Source organism: Lithobates pipiens, unplaced genomic scaffold (assembly GCF_037356315.1).
Source record: "Lithobates pipiens isolate NorthernLeopardFrog02 unplaced genomic scaffold, aLitPip1_a1.2 Scaffold_30, whole genome shotgun sequence".
Lineage (NCBI taxonomy): Eukaryota > Metazoa > Chordata > Amphibia > Anura > Ranidae > Lithobates > Lithobates pipiens.
The window spans coordinates 73,983,998-74,003,587 of record NW_027507791.1 but is presented as its reverse complement, the minus strand read 5'-3'; the positions used below and the strand labels follow the sequence as shown (position 1 = coordinate 74,003,587).

General features: G+C 43.2%; 1 protein-coding gene across 7 annotated transcripts in view; it reads left to right on the top strand.

Annotated features, from left to right (window-relative positions):
- SLC35F4 (solute carrier family 35 member F4) overlaps window positions 1–19,590 on the top strand; it is a 395,994-nt gene that overhangs the window by 201,975 nt on the left and 174,429 nt on the right. The window contains exon 1 of one of the 7 annotated variants that reach the window (XM_077464442.1): window positions 5,168–5,466. The exons of 5 other annotated variants lie outside the window; for them this stretch is intronic. In XM_077464442.1, the coding sequence (XP_077320568.1) occupies window positions 5,391–5,466 (76 nt within the window). In that variant the 5' untranslated portion in view covers window positions 5,168–5,390. Of the gene's footprint in view, window positions 1–5,167; window positions 5,467–19,590 lie in introns of those variants that run through there. One more of the 7 variants, XM_077464445.1, reaches the window with a different exon arrangement.

The following is a 19,590-nucleotide window of genomic DNA, read 5'->3' as shown; positions in this document are numbered from 1 at the left end:
CAAAATTTGTAAAAAAAAATGTCATGTTTTGTACAGAATTCGTATGCATAAAAATTAGTATTCCGATTCGTATGAATGTACGAATTTCTGGAAATTCATACGAAACTAATCGCACAAGTCTACCTAGTAGTAGTTATTCACATTCAGCTCAACTTGTTCTATGATGTTGAATAGCTTACCAAGCCACTTCTTCAGTTCCTAGAGTGTCAGGAAGATACCCCTGCATTTATAATCACACCTAAGGACACTTTAATCCAGTCACCATTAAATATGTAGATGTTGATTTCCAAGAATAGGATGCGAGGTGTGAAGGCTGTTGTGACATCTTGGTGACGTAACTCCATTGTTGGTGTTGAGAAGCCTGCATAGGTGCTAGTTCCTCGATTTACATAGCTAAAGGTGTAAATTGCTATCAAAACACTGGGGCAGTGATTATTATCTTTTATTATTAGGTTATAATGGCATTATATGTGGAATAAAGGGATGGTTGTTCCAGTTCGATGTACATGGTCTCTTTTATGCCTCTTGTGCACCAGTTGTTCATGTCCAAAAATGTGCACCTCACTAGAATGTCTCTTTTCTTTAAGCTGTAGAAAAACTGCGGAATCCTGGCCTGTAGAATTTGTCCTCCTATGTTGAGCAGTGTTGCCAACCCCCCGAAGTGAAATTTACTGGCTTTACAAACGGCACCAATTTTTTTACTGGTAAAAAATCATGAAATTTACTGATGGATCCACATTCTTTACCGCCACTGCAAAAAGTGCCTAAAATTACTGTTTTTAGTGCTAAACAGTGTAAATGTCAATATTTAGACTATAAACACATAACTAGTGCTATTAGCAATGTGTTTAAGTTAAACAAAAGTAAAAAAAAACTATTTCTCAATTTACATGAAGGTCAGGATACTATAACCCAGCCATCACAGAGTTCTTCCTTACATCAGAGTCTGCAGGATGGTGACCAGAGGCCACCTTCCGCAGAGTGAATACACTAAGGTAAGGGGGGGATTACTATTATAGGGGGGAACCTTTTATATTAATGCCCACTTACATTATTGTATTCACTCCCCCCTTACATCAGTGACCCCCCTCAGACTGGCCTGGCGGCACTGTCACTGACCTACTCTCAGGTGCACTGTGGAGTGCTCAGTCAGACAGCTCCAGCTTGGCGGCTCTGGTTTTATTCTATAGTCTCCTCTCCACAGTCCACACATGTATGTCTCTTCCCGTAACGCTCATACCGGTGACGCTCCCACTCTTGACTCCTTTCTAGGATCCCTTCAGGGACTGCAGACATGATAAAAGACATGAGATGGTAATAGGCTGTGGACATGATACAGGAGGTGGACAGAGGCTGCGGACATGATACAGGAGGTGGATAGTGGCCGCAGACATACTACAGGAGGTGGACAGTGGCCATGGACATACTACAGGAAGTGGACAGAGGCTGAGGACATACTACAGGAGGTGGACAGAGGCTGAGGACATACTACAGGAGGTGGACAGAGGCTGCGGACATACTACAGGAGGTGGACAGAGGCTGCGGACATACTACAGGAGGTGGACAGAGGCTGAGGACATACTACAGGAGGTGGACAGAGGTTGCGGACATACTACATGAGGCGGACAGAGGCTGCGGACATACTACAGGAGGTGGACAGAGGCTGCGGACATACTACAGGAGGTGGACAGAGGCTGCGGACATACTACAGGAGGTGGACAGAGGCTGCGGACATACTACAGGAGGTGGACAGAGGCTGAGGACATACTACAGGAGGTGGACAGAGACTGCGGACATACTACAGGAGGTGGACAGAGACTGCGAACATACTACAGGAGGTGGACAGAGGCTGAGGACATACTACAGGAGGGGGACAGAGGTTGCGGACATACTGCATGAGGTGGACAGAGGCTGCGGACATACTACAGGAGGTGGACAGAGGCTGCGGACATACTACAGGAGGTGGACAGAGGCTGCGGACATACTACAGGAGGTGGATAGAGGCTGCGGACATACTACAGGAGGTGGACAGAGGCTGCGGACATACTACAGGAGGTGGACAGAGACTGCGGACATACTACAGGAGGTGGACAGAGGCTGAGAACATACTACAGGAGGGGGACAGAGGTTGCGGACATACTACATGAGGTGGACAGAGGCTGCGGACATACTCACACCCTCACAGTGGCCTCCTCCTCTGCCCACCATCATATTACTTCTCCACACCAGTGATGTGCTGCCCTGACCTGTGGAGAGGTGAAAGGGGCACAGGAGGAGGACACAGAACACTGATGATGTGGACTGGAGAAGTAATATGATGGTGGACAGAGCACATCAGTCTCTGCCCCCCTGCATGGCATGGCGTGGCATGGCTTCAGTAATATGCTCCTCTCTCTCTGTCTGTCCAGCCGCCGTGGTCTCTCTCCAGCTATTCAAAAATGGCGCCGGGGTGGCGTAATTACATTACAGCGCATGCGCCACCCAGTGGTCGGCTCACAGCCATCTTTTTTTCGGGCACCGGTCCCTGTAATGGACTTTAACAGGCAGCCTGAAAACGGGTAGTTGGCAACACTGATGTTGAGCCATTCATTTATTAAGAAATTATATTGTTTCTCCAATATACAGGTCTTTTCATTCTTCAATACACTACACTGCATAAACCAAGTTAGTTTGTGTTTGGACGTTGGGTCTTTAAGATGTACAAGCTTCTGTCTTAGTGTATTGCTGGGTGTGAAGGACACAGAGATGTGATGTTTGTTAATATCCTTCAATGACATACAGGATGACTATATCGCTCCCTGTGTTCTGCTTCGCTTCTCACCTATGTGTGATGGTCCATAGTTTTTACTTGGCCTGGAAGATGTTTTAATAAAGGCCTATTCTGGGTAGCCACAAATTTTCAAGGTAGTACTGACATGTTTTGTGTTCTTTGTCTTTGGACTCAGTGATTGCTGTTGTTACCTTCTCAGCCTAATGCAGTATTTTGCCAGACTGGTTATTGTCAGTGGAAGGAATAATGCTCCATCAGTGTTTTCAGTGGAAGAAATAGTGCCCATCATTGGTGTTAGTGGAAGGAATAGTGCCCATCATTGGTGTCAGTGGAAGGAATAGTGCCCATCATTGGTGTCAGTGGAAGGAATAGTGCCCGTCATTGGTGTCAGTGGGAGGAATAGTGCCCGTCATTGGTGTCAGTGGAAGGCATAGTACCCGTCATTGGTGTCAGTGGGAGGAATAGTACCCGTCATTGGTGTCAGTGGAAGGAATAGTGCCCATCATTGGTGTCAGTGGAAGGAATAGTGCCTATCATTGGTGTCAGTGGAAGAAATAGTGCCCGCCATTGGTGTCAGTGGAAGTAATAGTGCCCGTCATTGGTGTCAGTGGAAGGAATAGTGCCCGTCATTGGTGTCAGTGGAAGGAAAAGTGCCCGTCATTGGTGTCAGTGGAAGGAATTGTGCCCGTCATTGGTGTCAGTGGAAGGAATAGTGCCCGTCATTGGTGTCAGTGGGAGGAATAGTGCTCGTTATTGGTGTCAGTGGGAGAAACAGTGCCCGTCATTGGTGTCAGTGGAAGGAATAGTGCCTGTCACTGGTGTCAGTGAATGGAATAGTACCCGTCATTGGTGTCAGTGGAAGGAATAGTACCCGTCATTGGTGTCAGTGGGAGGAATAGTGCCCGTCATTGGTGTCAGTGGAAGGAATTGTGCCCGTCATTGGTGTCAGTGGAAGGAATAGTGCCCGTCATTGGTGTCAGTGGGAGGAATAGTGCTCGTTATTGGTGTCAGTGGGAGAAACAGTGCCCGTCATTGGTGTCAGTGGAAGGAATAGTGCCTGTCACTGGTGTCAGTGAATGGAATAGTACCCGTCATTGGTGTCAGTGGAAGGAATAGTACCCGTCATTGGTGTCAGTGGGAGGAATAGTGCCCGTCATTGGTGTCAGTGGAAGGAATAGTGCCCGTCATTGGTGTCAGTGGAAGGCATAGTGCCTGTCATTGGTGTCAGTGGATGGAATAGTGCCCGTCATTGGTGTCAGTGGAAGGAATAGTGCCCGTCATTGGAAGGAATAGTGCCCGTCATTGGTGTCAGTGGAAGGAATAGTGCCCGTCATTGGTATCAGTGGGAGGAATAGTGCCCGTCATTGGTGTCAGTGGGAGGAATAGTGCCCGTCATTGGTGTCAGTGGAAGGAATAGTGCCCATCATTGGTGTCAGTGGAAGGAATAGTGCCCGTCATTGGTGTCAGTGGGAGAAATAGTGCCCAGAGGGTTAAATAAAAGCAAGCAAAGAGCTGCATCTGGCCCCCTCCGTAGTTTGGAGACCTCCGGTTAAGAAGAAGGAAGAAAGGTGACTGGGGGATCCGCCGGGAACTTCAGATGAAAGAAATATATAGAAACTATGATTTAGAAGATACACATATGTGATCACATAGAGAAAACAAATATTTAGGGGACACACACTTTAAGCCCTTGTACACCCGATCGGAGATTCCGACGGAATGTGTCCGATCGGAGCGTTTTGTCGGATATTCGGACTGTGTGTGGTATGCATCGGACTGTTTCCGTTGGAATATCCGTTGGACCAAATTTTCCAACTTGTCGGAAATATTTTCCGACAAAATGCTCCAATCGGACATACTCCGATCATGTGTAGAGAATTCCGATCGAACAAAGTGCCACGCATGCTCAGATCAAATTCCTACATCAAAGCTATTGGCTACTAGCCTGAACGTAGTCCCATCGCAACGAAATTACGTCATCACGTTCCGAACAAACGGATTTTCCGACAACTTTGTCCAACCGTGTGTATGCAACAGTTTCGGACAAGATCTGTCGGACAAAATCAGATGGACAAAATCCGACGGATTTGGTTGTCGGAATCTCCGACCGTGTGTACAAGGGCTTAGTGTAGTAATGACAGGGTCTCTTTAGCGGCACAGGTGTGAATGAGGCCTAATAAAGGAAGTTTATTGTACAATATAGAGACTGGAATATTTGATCCCCATCACAGCATGTTCTCCCCAATATTCCTCTATCTCTTTACAATCTGCCAGCCGCTTCTTCTGTAGAACATAAAGAAGAACCCCTGTGGGGTGATGCCGGATGGTCTCCAGGATTTGGGGGTGGGATTGTTCCGTCTCTGGCACAGTCACCACTGAGCCCGACAATGGAAGGCCGGTAAGTGCTGGCAGAGGTCGGGAATTGTTTGAATGTGTTGCAAATGGTTTCCCGGGGCAACAGCAAATCAGGAGCTCGGGCTCAGTGATGCCTCTTCCAAAAGCGACAGGCAGGTAGGATGAGAGCTCATTGCTCGGAGCCGGGGAGAGGAGAGCGGAGGAGAGGAGAGCGCAGGAGACGAGCGATGACTGGCGGAGTGTGAGCAGCACACAGGCGGACAGCATGAAGAAACACTCGGCGAAGGTGGCCCCGGTGTCGTCCTTCAGTGTCTCCGAACTGCACGCCGCTATCATAGACGGTAAGTACCATCGCCGAGCTCGTCTCCTTCCAATCACTGCAGAGACCTCCAACTTCTCCGAGCAAGTTCATTGCTGATCAATGTGATCCTTCTTCTCCGGGGTGATCGGGGGCCGTGCTGTGTGTGGGGGCAAATCGTATCCTCCATAATTGCTATTTACTAAACACCAGCGTATTCTACAGCTGTCAGTACCAGGCGATGATCTGACATACTATTCACTATGCAGAGAAGTCTGTGTGTGTGTGTGTGCACGTGGTATGCATATTAGAGTGGTTGTATAGTATCTATAGGTGTCTACATATAGGGATATATATATATATATATATATATATATATATATATATATATATATATATATATATATATATATATATATATATATATATATATATATATATATATATATATATATCCGGAAGAGATGTGTTACATCAAATTACTTTTTATTATGATTAATAGATACATATTACCCACATACCTACTTGGTATTTATTACAATTACTGTCTATAGTTTTATCTATCTATATAGCTTTCTACATATGTGTGTGTGTGTATATATCTATATATATATATATATATATATATATATATATATAAAATAAATATCAAGAACAGCAATTTACTATCTATTACTTTAACAATACAACTATTTATTTGTACCAATTACTTGTTACATTCTATCTATCTATCTATCTATCTATCTATCTATCTATCTATCTATCTATCCATCGATCTATCTTTCTATCAATATAGGATATATGCATATCAAGAAGAGCTATTATTACTTTTACAATTACTGCAATTGTCAGTTATTGCAATTACTATCTATAGTTCTATGTGTTGTAGATAAATATGTATTTACATATCAAGAACAGATACTTTACAATACAATTGGTACTTATTGCAATTACTCTATTATTCTATATACTAATAAATATAGGAAATATACATATGTGCTTACATATTAAGAACAGTCAGTTTACAATACAATTGGTATGTAATACAACTACTATCTATCTATCTATCTATCTATCTATCTATCTATCTTTCTATCATCAATATAGGATATATACATATGTGCTTACATATCAAGACCACTTTACAATATCCAGTTGTCACTTAATACAACTACTAACATCTATCTATCTATCTATCTATCTATCTATCTATCTATCTATCTATCTATCTATCTATCTATCTATCTATCTATTTTATCTATCTATCTACTATCAATACACAATTTATACATATCAAAAATATCTGTTTTACAGTATGTTACTTTTACTATTAGTACAATTGTTATCTCTCACAAGTACTATCTATATATGTATATGTACTGTATATCTACACACACACACACACACACACACACACACACACACACACACACACACACACACACACACACACACACACACACACACACAGTGTGTGTATATATATATATATATATATATATATATATATACACACACACACATACTGTATATACACACACAGTATATATACGGTCTATATGCTGTATAAATATATACTGTATATACACATACATATCCATAACAATAACACTCTAAAGAAACACTCTAAATATATGTTAATAATGGATACATAATTTAATTGCTACTTTAAAAACAGAAAAGCGTACACCCTTAGCGTAGTAGTGTAGTATTGCTGCAACTTTGACAGATGTTACCAGGCTGTGCCTATACCTTATTACCGCAGATGCAGAGAGGTTTTGGGCTTACTAGACCGACAAGAGTTTGTCTGTCTATAGGAGGTAGAGGAAGTTTTCTGTAGCTAAAAGTGGAGCAGACATTGGCTGCAGTCATGGGCAGATAAGTGCTGGGTCCAGAGACTTGTGTTCACTGCAGTCAGCCTTCACCTTTCCACTAGCAGCATATACAGTAATAGGTACTAAGAGGAAGGATAATGGATCTCATGGTCACAGTTAGCTGGTGTTGTTAGCAAAGGATGTGCTGGGAATAGGCTGCGGTGTGTAGTCTTTGTTGCAGGCAAGGGATGCCGTTTAGCTCTAAGATCGCCTTGTCAGGCTAGGATGCGCCGATCCTGCAGCACTAACTGCTCTGGCAATATTCAAGTCTTGTCTGTGGTGACAACAAACTTGACGTCAGCCCTATGGCTTGGAGAGGGGGAGAGAAGGGGGGGATATAGCGACTGTTAAACTGTAGCATTAATACATGGCTGTCCGGATAACCTTGTCAGCAGCACTTGATAGGATGCGCAGAAAATAAAATGCGGAATATCTTTCGCATGGGAATTTTATTGCAAGCCTCTGCTGTACAAGTGTGACAACTGGAGGAAAGAGAACTGCAGCTGATATGTCAACAAACCAATCAGGACATGAGGAATCGGATGCCATGGAAAAAATCTGTACATTTGCTCCAGTTTTAAATCAGAAATGTTAAAATGAACCAGTGTTGAGAAGCATCTGAATATAGCACAGTCCTTTACCCTACAGGTTCCTGATGTGCTTACAAACACATACTGGGGCCAATTTTTGCAGACAGGACCTGATTGACCTACCAGCATGTCTTTGGAGTGTGGGAGGAAACCTGAGAACCCAGAGGAAACCTACACAGGCACAGGGAACTCCAGGCAGATGGTGTTGTGGTCAGGGTTTGAACCAGTGACCCTATTGCTGCTAGGTGAGAGTGCTAACCACTACACCACTGTGCTGCCAACATGTGAAGGCTGCCATTGCTGAAAATGCTTGACAGCTAGCTGCCTTTGGCTTCCATGCTTTCCAAGTCACAGATCAGGAATAAAAATGCAGGAAGTGGAGACTGAGAGAAGTCAGAACCCTAAATCTGAATGTTTGTTCTGGGTCAGTGACTCCAAGTGTATCCATACCCCGAATGAGCTGCTTTTGTTTGTTCAGTCCTTTACTCTGCTTCTCAACCCTAATAACATCCTCAGCTCCCTCTGGCACACCTGGCAATAGTGTAAATGCATTGACCAATGAGAAATACACACATTATGATAAAACACAGAAATTATCTTTACTGCAATATTTCTATGGAAGAATAACATACAGTAACAGTATATATTCAAACAATCAACTGGAGAGCAATAACTGAGATCAAGAGCAATATAGCTCTCAATTCTATATTCAAGCTTCTTTCATGAATGAAGAATGTCCCCAAGAGAAAAGGCACACTTAAATGGCAAATAAAGCACAATATGACACTTTAAATGGAATTGGTTACCTTTTCTCAGGATGTCTCTATGATTCCAGGCAGGAGGAGAGCAGAAGAATGACCCTGTTTGTGCTAGGCCTCTCTCTCCTGTCCCCTGATACCACAGGCCCAACTTCAAACACGTTACTCAACTCAACAGGTAATGGCTTAACTTCCTAGATAAACTGTCCCACACACCCACTGCATATGCAGAGCCCTGAATATGTGTGTGCGGGTCAGTATCACACTAGTAGCTTCAGTCCTTTTGAAGACAAGATAAAACTTCAGCTAGCCACTTTCGTTGGTGCACTTAAACTCCCGGATAGCAAGGCCAAACAACACAACTGGCCCAGATTATCAAGTGAAGCAGGAAGGATCTTTCTCAGCAAGGTGAAAGGACAATGATGTCTGTATACAGTGTCCCTAGAAATGGATGGCCTTATTCTTTATCCCCGTGGCACTACAAGTGTAAGCAAGATGACTACCAGCAATGATATCTGTATACAATGTTCAATTAACTCCTTCTGTGGTGCAGTGTCTCTGTTTCCTGCAAATGGGCAAAAGCACCCTCACCCAATCCTGCAGTCAAGACCTAAATGAACATCCTGGAACAGGCAGGATCTCCTGGCGGCAAAACTGTTCACCTCACACTGGAATGCTTCACTGTCAGTGCAGTTGTGCCTGGATGTGCACTTGGGATCCTGGAATCACCTGAAAGACAGCATGTCTCCCTCAGGTCTGATCTTTTCCTCCGCCTCGTGCTGACTGAATTCTCCACCGAGAATCAAAATGGAGTCTCTCTTTTCCTGCCAGCAGAGCATGCTGGGATTTGTAGTCCTGCCTCTTTGGAAGTCAGTGAGGCCGCTCAGTGCTGTGACTTCATATTCCAGAGTCCTTTGAAGCTGCTTCCTGCAGCTTAGTACAGTCCCTCTGATAGGCTTCTGTAACTGTGCCTCTCCTGCCAATAGGAGCACATGGGAGGAAAGCAGAGAGTGGGCAGATGCTTGTATTAATGAGGAGAAAGGGGGGGGGGGGTCCCCCACAAACATGACAGGTGCACTTTCCCTCTCTTAGGCTGGAAAGCCTGTGTACATCACGGCAGCCAGCTTGGCAGGTCACGGGCAACAGAGTGAGGCACCCGCTACACAAGTAATAAAGTTACTGGATAATAATGAGAGCCATACAGCATTTTAAGACGGAGAAGTCAACAAGACTGGTATTTTTTCTCTGTACAGGTTTTCAATATCATCATAAAGAAAGCACATGGTGCAATGGTCATATGCACAGTAGAGTAACCCATGGGAAATATCCAGGTGTTGGAAATCAGCTCAATCAAAGATGAATTATGATTGGTTTCCGTGAGTCTCTGCACCTTGAAAACTGTAATTTTCGTAGCCTAATCATCACAGAGGCCTACGCAATGCAGAGCTGGACAGCTTTGGTTTACACTCATCAACCATCATGACTGTCAAATTACACTTTCTAGCAAGGTACAAACATTTGAATACTCTATATTGTCAAAAGTAATCCCCCCTCCACCAAATAATTTGGACCAATGCATAAAGCAAGGCCCATAAAGACATGAATGAGCGAGTTTGGGGGGGATGAAATTGACTGGCTTGCACAGAGTCCTGATCTCAACCTGATAGAACACCTTTGGGATGAATTAGAGTGGAGACTGTGAGTCAGGCCTTCTTGTCCAACATCATTGTCTGGCTTCATAAATGTGCTTCTGGAAGAATAGTCAAACATTCCCCAAAACACACTCCTAAGCCTTGTGGACAGCCTTCCTGGAAGAGTTGAAGCTGTTATAGCTGCAAAGGGTGGGCCAACACAATATTGAACCCTACGGACTAAGACTGGGGTGCCATTAAAGTTCATGTGCGTGTAAAGGCAGGTGTCCCAATACTGTTGAGAATATAGTGTAGGTTCCATTTTGGTGGGCAGAGCAATTCACATGGGCTGATTAATGACAATGATCTAAAGAAAAGTTGTTGCCCAGAGGATGCAATCAGATACTAAGCCACTGATTTAAAACACTGATGCAAATTTTAGGATTAATATGATTGCTACAAAAAAACTGGTTGGTAACTGTGTGTAATAATTCCACCTTTTCAAAAATCACCTTTGAGTTTAATTTCTCCATGAAAGAATACAGGATGAACTGGATCAGATGCTGAGAAGTCCCTATTTTCCTTTGCTGTTAAAGCGTTATAACCTGCCTGTGTGAACGGCTTAACATGTATGAAAATGTAACAGGTATAATGTAAAAATTAAGACTGTACCTAGGCTGTTGTGTCCCCTACACCATATCAGAGTATTGTATCTCCCGTCCTTTATAGGACTGATGTGCCCAGCTTAACTTACCTTACTGTTGCACCCCCTGCACCATATCAGACTGCTGCACCCCCTGCACATTATGAGATTGCTGCACCCCCTGTTTCTTATTAGTGTATCCTGTGCACATCATCAGGCTGTGGCACCCAAAGTGCCTTATCGGACTGTTGCACCCCTTACACTTTATCGGGCTGTTGCACCACCTGCATCATATAAGACTTCTGCACTTCAACAGACTATTGCACGCCCTGCATCTTATGAGACTGCTGCACCCCAACAGACTATTGCATCCCCTGCATCTTACAAGACAGTTGCATCCCCTGCATCTTAACGGACTGTTGCATCCCCTGCATATTATTAGATCACTGCACCTTAGCATCTTATTAGATCACCCCTGCACCTTAGCAGACTGTTATACCCTCTATACCTTGTCAGACTGTTGCAATCCCTACAGCTGCCACCTCAGTGTTGCATTCCCTTTGTCATATCAGACTGTTGCACCTCTTACACCTTATCAGACTGTTGCACCCCCTGCATTTTATGAGACCGCTGCATCTTAGCAGACTGATGCACCCCCTGCACTTTATCAGACTGCTGCAGACTGTTCCATCATCTCTGTGACAGCCAGCAAAGTCTCCTTAATGTATGGTTGGGAAATACTTCTTGCTGGAGACCACTGCAATTAAGGAGTTGAGCACTGCAGGAGCACTGCAATCTGCGGTGTTTAGGAAATGGTGTATGTTTGTATATATATTCTATACTCTGGCTTCGAGTCTACTGTAGTTTGTGCGTCTGTTCTATGTTTGGATGTTGTCCTGCAGGCTTTCAATAATTGACAATACAAACTAAATACTGAGGTGCACTTTTTCTTGCTTGTATATTAGGCTGCTTTTATACATTTCTAGATGAGCCTCTATTTAACCTAAGGAGAAACATTGAACTAAAAGCAAGACATGAAATAAACTCTTAAACCAGTCCGCTAATGGTCATAAAAAACATATCATTTAGCTTGTGAGTCAGCTTAAGCGGAGCTCAGTATAATGCGGATGTCTACAGAATATATAGCAGGAAAATGTTGTCCTTATAAAGAACTGCTGCCAGCTATAGTATTTCATTCTAAAGCACAAAACACAACTGGTAGTGTTGCAAAGTCCCTATTTACTCACCACGCTCAGATGCAGGCGCAGTCCCAATTAACTCGATTTCTCAGAAGTCCTTGAGGTGGTTGTAGCCATATTAATGCACTTGCAAACAAAAACAATTACGTTCTGTCCATGATACTTTTTTATTTGCACTACATCCAAATTTTCAGGACAAGCTTTTGGGGTGTACTCCCTTCTTCAAGGTCCAAGCAATACTGTGTTCTGGAAATTTTATAGATAGGCAACTCCTATCCTCATATTGATTAGTGGTTCCAAATCAATAATAACTCCTGCAGTAGGGATCAGTTATTTTGCAAAGATGCTGAGTGTAATTTCTTGTCTGTTCCCTACTGCATTAGTTATTAATAATTTGGAACCACCAATCGATATGAGGATAGGAGTTGCCTGTGACGGGAGTCACATTGGGTGGAGGGCTTGTGGAACCCAGCTTACCTTAGAGCGCTCTGGAAGCTCCTTGTCCAGCTCCCCCTGCCCCTCATATGTGTAAGTTACCCTGTGTCTATTCCGGGCACAGGGTGAATGAGAACCCCAGTCCTTGAGGTGGTTGTAGCCATATTAATGCACTTGCAAACAAAAACATTTACGTTCTGTCCATGATAATTTTTTATTTGCACAACATCCACATTTTCAGGACAAGCTTTTGGGGTGTACTCCCTTCTTCAAGGTCCAAGCAATACTGTGTTCTGGAAATTTTATAGATAGGCAACTCCTATCCTCATATTGATTAGTGGTTCCAAATCAATAATAACTCCTGCAGTAGGGATCAGTTATTTTGCAAAGATGCTGAGTGTAATTTCTTGTCTGTTCCCTACTGCATTAGTTATTAATTTGGAACCACCAATCGATATGAGGATAGGAGTTGCCTGTGACGGGAGTCACATTGGGTGGAGGGCTTGTGGAACCCAGCTTACCTTAGAGCGCTGTGGAAGCTCCTTGTCCAGCTCCCCCTGCCCCTCATATGTGTAAGTTACCCTGTGTCTATTCCGGGCACAGGGTGAATGAGAACCCCAGTCCTTGAGGTGGTTGTAGCCATATTAATGCACTTGCAAACAAAAACATTTACGTTCTGTCCATGATAATTTTTTATTTGCACAACATCCACATTTTCAGGACAAGCTTTTGGGGTGTACTCCCTTCTTCAAGGTCCAAGCAATACTGTGTTCTGGAAATTTTATAGATAGGCAACTCCTATCCTCATATTGATTAGTGGTTCCAAATCAATAATAACTCCTGCAGTAGGGATCAGTTATTTTGCAAAGATGCTGAGTGTAATTTCTTGTCTGTTCCCTACTGCATTAGTTATTAATTTGGAACCACCAATCGATATGAGGATAGGAGTTGCCTGTGACGGGAGTCACATTGGGTGGAGGGCTTGTGGAACCCAGCTTACCTTAGAGCGCTCTGGAAGCTCCTTGTCCAGCTCCCCCTGCCCCTCATATGTGTAAGTTACCCTGTGTCTATTCCGGGCACAGGGTGAATGAGAACCCCAGTCCTTGAGGTGGTTGTAGCCATATTAATGCACTTGCAAACAAAAACATTTACGTTCTGTCCATGATAATTTTTTATTTGCACAACATTCAAATTTTCAGGACAAGCTTTTGGGGTGTACTCCCTTCTTCAAGGTCCAAGCAATACTGTGTTCTGGAAATTTTATAGATAGGCAACTCCTATCCTCATATCGATTAGTGGTTCCAAATCAATAATAACTCCTGCAGTAGGGATCAGTTATTTTGCAAAGATGCTGAGTGTAATTTCTTGTCTGTTCCCTACTGCATTAGTTATTAATTTGGAACCACCAATCTATATGAGGATGGGAGTTGCCCGTGACGGGAGTCATATTGGGTGGAGGGCTTGTGGAACCCAGCTTACCTTAGAGCACTCTGAAAGCTCCTTGTCCAGCTCCCTCTGCCCCTCATATGTGTAAGTTACCCTGTGTCTATTCAGGGCACAGGGTGAATGAGAACCCCAGTCGGGTCTGCACTAATCAGTCTCACTATAGAACCACACTGGACTCAACATTTCCTTTTACCCCTGTTATCCTGGGTTATATATGTGTGGTTTGTGTATAGAATAAGGGGGCTCTTTTACTTGGGACAGTAACATGTCTGAACAATATCCCTTAAGAAATATATAAAGATAAATTCCGCCTTTAATCTCAGACCATTGCTAGATAGTTTGAGGTGGGTGGGGGTTGTTATGTGTTTAAGTGTCTGTATACCATTGTTCTATTGTTTTCTTCTGCCTTGGGAGCAAAGTATTATGGGCTGTATATGTGTATGTGGATTAGATGCTAGAAGGGGAGGGGGATTTCTCCAGCAGCCCCTCCCAAAGATGGTCTACTGTTGGAAAGTTGAATACACCTGTGTGCCATGTTACTGGAGGAGGTAAAGTGGGCTAAGGGACCTTAGATTGTGTTGGTACCGGGCAAGGGAAGCTTATATGGTGGACATACTCTTGAGTACTGGGGTCCGTCACATTGGCTATCTATAAAATTTCCAGAACAACTGCTTGAACCTTGAAGAAGAGGGTACACCCCAAAAGCTTGTCCTGAAAATGTGGATTTTAGTGCAAATAAAAAAAGTTATACGGACAGTACTCAATTGTTTTTGTTCAAAGGTCCATATGTTCCTGGACTCCCCGGAGGTGTGTAAATTCCTCAGCTTCCCTCCCTCAGCATCCCAGAGAGGCCACACCTGATGAGGCAGAGGAAGCTAGTTAAGTGATCTCAAGCCAAGTGGATCGCAATTCCTGTTGAACCTGCCAAATTTCAATCTATGTATGGCTGTTCCTGTTAATGAGAAGTTGCTCTATTGACTTGTATGGGTTTGTTGGTATGTTTTCACTCTATCCGCGCGTGCAACCAATAGGCTGCAGCACTGATCAGTGTATTCTGATGCACCCAGTGGATGTGTGGATGGATAAATTGGTTCAGTTTTTTTCACTCAACTGACTTCTTCAGAAGACTTTGTGGGGAGGGCAGATTAAACTGTGGGGAACCCTTTCCTGATTGCTACGACAGTACTGCAGTTCCAGTGGGGTGGTCCTTTTGTCCTTGGACCTTGGATCCTTTCAGCTGTTCACCTGTGCTACCAGAGCTACCCTGGACTTCAGTCAGGGGGACACTGTTTATGAGGATCACTGCAAGTAGCTATTTGTATTTTGAACTGTTTTCCTAAGTGAGTGACTCCCAGCTAGACTCTCTGCTTTAAACAGGCTCCAGTACTGCAATGCAGGTGGCTCCAGCTAGACTCTCTGCTGAGAGTCTTTTAGAGTCTATGCTGTGCCTTATTGAGTCACAGAGACATTGCTGTGAAGAGTCCATGTTTGTGCAGCTTTTATAACCTGATGTTCATTATTCTGCAGTGCATGCACACCTTTTGCCATTGTGAGCCTGGTGGGCATTATTGATTCTATTTTAACTTTGCAACCATTCAGTAAACTGCAAGTTACTGTTACTCCCCGAGAGTCTGATCATTCGACTGATTGCCTATTCTGTTAAAATAACAATATGCACCAACTGAGTACTTAGATTTGTTTTTAGTTCATTGTTGCACATGCATAATCATTTTCCTGTATTCCTTCTAAATGCGAATATTTTAGCATATATCAGATTTGAATGAATCTGCATATGTGATCAGATATACACCTGTTGAAAACATAAAAATTTACTTTAGTGGCTTCAAATGGAGCCACGTTAATAAACAGTCTTTCGCTGCCTGCCGTGAATCCCGACGTGCTAGTAAGCATTACATTTTCTGGTAGTGATGAACTTATGGGGGTGAATGGGAATTGGTACATAGCTACAGTGCTACGGGTCCATTATTTGGTTGAGCACCTTTGGCTACCTACAGTATATCTATGATGAATGACCTTATTGGTGAAAATGAACACGTAAAATATGTAGGTCAGCATTCCACACTGCCAGGAAAGTTGTAACTCATTAATTATAGCAACTAGATATACATTTGATTTACTGAAACTGAACAGTGCAAGATCTGGTGAAGCTCTGCATAGAAACCAATCAGCTTCCAGGTTTTCTTGCCAAAGCTTAATTGAACAAGATGAATTTAGATGCTGATTGGCTACCCCACACTGTTTTAGTTAGTCCCCCCCCAATGCACCATTTGCCACCTGCATTGCAGTACTGGAGCCTGTTTAAAGTAGAACTAAACCAGGTTGCTAAAATCCCATATAATATAATATAATATAATATAATATAATAAAATAAGGGTGTTAATGGAATGTCAAAAGTGTTTTTTATTGTTATTTTTATGTTGTTTATTTTTTCAAGCTTTCATTAAAAAATGATTGATCTTGCCAAAAACGTCCTGGGGCCCATGGTGGAGACTACAAGTAGCCATGCAGAGGCATGGTATACTGTTGTCATTATCAGTAAGCCGGTCCAGAACACTGATGAGCAACTGTTGCAGGCATGATTGCATGTAGTTACGAAGAGGCTGAAAGAAGCTGGAGAAGATCAGCAGCACTGAGATGTAAAAAAAACATGGAAAAAATTGTATTTTGTGAAAAAAAGAAAAAAGGGTTATGATATTAACATACATTTAGGCCATTTGTACTGGATATAAGTTAGGTCGAGTGAAATTTACTGAATGTATTTGTGTCTTTTGCAGCCTAGGCAACTGTTTTAAAATGTAAACCTTGTTCAATCAAGAGCAAGTCAAGTTGGGATTACATTAAAATGGAACTATACCCATTTCTAATCCGGCATGGTGATTTCCCAGAGCTCCCTCACTGGCTGCTGACATCTTTGGCCAGTTTTGTGCTGGGTTACAATCTTCAATAGATTTGACTGGATAAGCAGATGCCAAAATTGTACACTAAGCTGCATTTAAAAAAAAATCATAGTTCCACTTTAAATCCAGATTGACAGGTGGATATTTAGGACTTATCTTCCTTTAAACTCTTTGCATGACTTGTACAGAGAGGACTTGTACAGGGAGAACACAGTAGCCATACCTGGATACATTTGACTATATTAACCTTACAGGCTTTCAGTAGAAGACAAAGTTTGCAAAGAATATCAAATAGTGAGCAAAATATCGATCAAGAATCGTTTGTACTTTAAATATAACAGCTCATTTGTCTAATTTATTAGATTTTTTAAAACTATTTTTAGACATTAGGTGTAAGAATCCATAGCCCACTCCTGCCTCAGGGATGTCACGAAAAACATTTCTACCTTGCTGTGCCACTAACAGAGTGAAGACTCCATCATTTCAATTTCAAAGCCTTGCTCTGGAAAGGGACAACTGGAATCTTAAAATAATCTCTAGTGTTGAATAATTCCCATTTCACATTACATTGAGAAATATGGTATTTAAAAATCAAAGTTGCGTTGTTGGTGCGGTAAATTGTCAGAACAGGCTATGCATTTTAAAGAGCACCTGTCAGTTTGGTTGTCAAAAAAGCATGTAAAGTGAAGAATTGGCTCATATCGTCTGTGTTGCTTTAAAGCAGTGTTCTCCATTCTTTTAAGTACAAGGCCCATATTGTATATTTTACAAATAATCGTGGGCTGAAAAAACACTATTTTTTTAAATTAATGATAAATAAGTGAATAAACACACTCCAAGAAATAGCTTCACTATCGTATCAGAGCCCCCTTTTCATATCATAAGTTTCCCTATCACATTAGAGCCCCCCATCACTTCAGAGTACCCTTTCATTTGGAAGTTCTCTATGACATCAGAAGCCCCTCATCACATCCAAGTTGCTGCGGTCCAGGTAAAATCTTGTAGCGGACCAGAGGTGGCCATTAGACCAAAGTTTGGAGACCCGTGCTCAAAACAAACAGTCATATTTATTCTTTAAAGTGTAGCACGTCCTGGCTCCCAGAGGCATGATGGTAACCCACAAAGACAGAGTGGGCTGACATTTCACATCGGGGTGTACATTACTTAGGCTATAGTGGCATGTTCACAGATGGCTGCCAGTCACTTTTAAAGGGAAGTATGGGATTTTTAAAAAAATCATACTTAACTAGTTGGATGCAGCATCGATTGGATCCTGTATCTGTTTCCTGCCAGCTCTAAGACTGAGAACCAAGTGATCAAAGACCGCTGATCACTCAGTTCTTAGATCTCCCTGAGCAGAGAGATGGTGACTATCAGTCACTGGCTGTCTGTTCTGCCCCCCATGCTCACTGGAGCGCTGGGGTGTGGAGGGGTGGGAGAGGCTGGCTCAGGCTCTCAGCGGCTCGCTGAGCCGGGTGCTGGTCCCGGCATGTGGGCAACCATATGGTTGAAATCTTTCCCAAGCCTGGATGGGCTCTGTGATGTCTGCTGAAAATGGGTCACAGGAGTGCAAAACGATCTGCACTCCTGTGATCCACAGGAGAAGTACAGCCAAACAAGCTTTGGCTGTACTTCTGCTTTAAGATACAGACCAAAAGGAGCTTATTTCCCACACTAAAACTCCTGGGAGAAAGGGGTAGGTAGTTCAGAACACCTGTTATTGGCCTGCAGACTCAATAGCACAACAAGTAGAAACACCAGTACAGAAAAAGAGCCTTTAAGCTGATCCCAGTAAAAGCAGTCTCCATTAGCAACCAAATCTTTCCAAGTCGCAGTGACAGTAATCTTGATAATTGCAGCGTGATGCTTTCCCTGGTTCTCCACAAGTTCCTCGCCCCGGACCTCATGTGGCAGAGTGGCCTCTGGAACTTCATCTCAGTCATCATCCGCTCCTCTCCTGTACTCACTCAGGCTCCTAGACCACAGAGCCTTAAGCGCCAGGAATGGACAGGCAGACTTCTTCTGTTTCAAGCACATGTACAGGCTTCAGGTCTAATCACTCGGCTGCTCTGCACACACCCACCCCAGGCCAGAGCCTGCAGGGGAAGAAAGAAATCACTTGGCCCTCTCCAGATATGTATACCCCCCCCCCCCCCAGCATGCACCAGTGGCCATAAACCTCCTACTGATTGGCTAGGGTAAGCATGAATATTCAGTCAGTTATATTGTAGTTTCCCATACTAATACCAGAGATGACAGTGCCACCTAATGTCAGGAGGGAGAAACCACAGCCCCACTAAATTTAGGGGAAATCCCAAATGAACTAGTATGACTATAGATCAGTACAAAATTATAAGGAACCATCAACTCACTATTGTATATGCGCTGCACCATCAAGTTGATGTGCGTAACAGGTGCAGCATCCCTTAAGATGCAGGCTCACCAGCTATGGTGTGGTCTCCGGGGCTTAAAATTCGAACAAAAAAAGAACAGAGGGAATGAAGACCCCCCTGAGAAAGGAAGTCACGGATGGACCAAGCTTCTTATCAAGGGAATTTTATTATTGCACAATTAATGAAAACAAGAATAAAAAAACTAGGTACCCACCACCAACACCTAGACTAATATTAAAATAAGACAACATTGTCTATATAAAAGTAGCTGCGTCACATA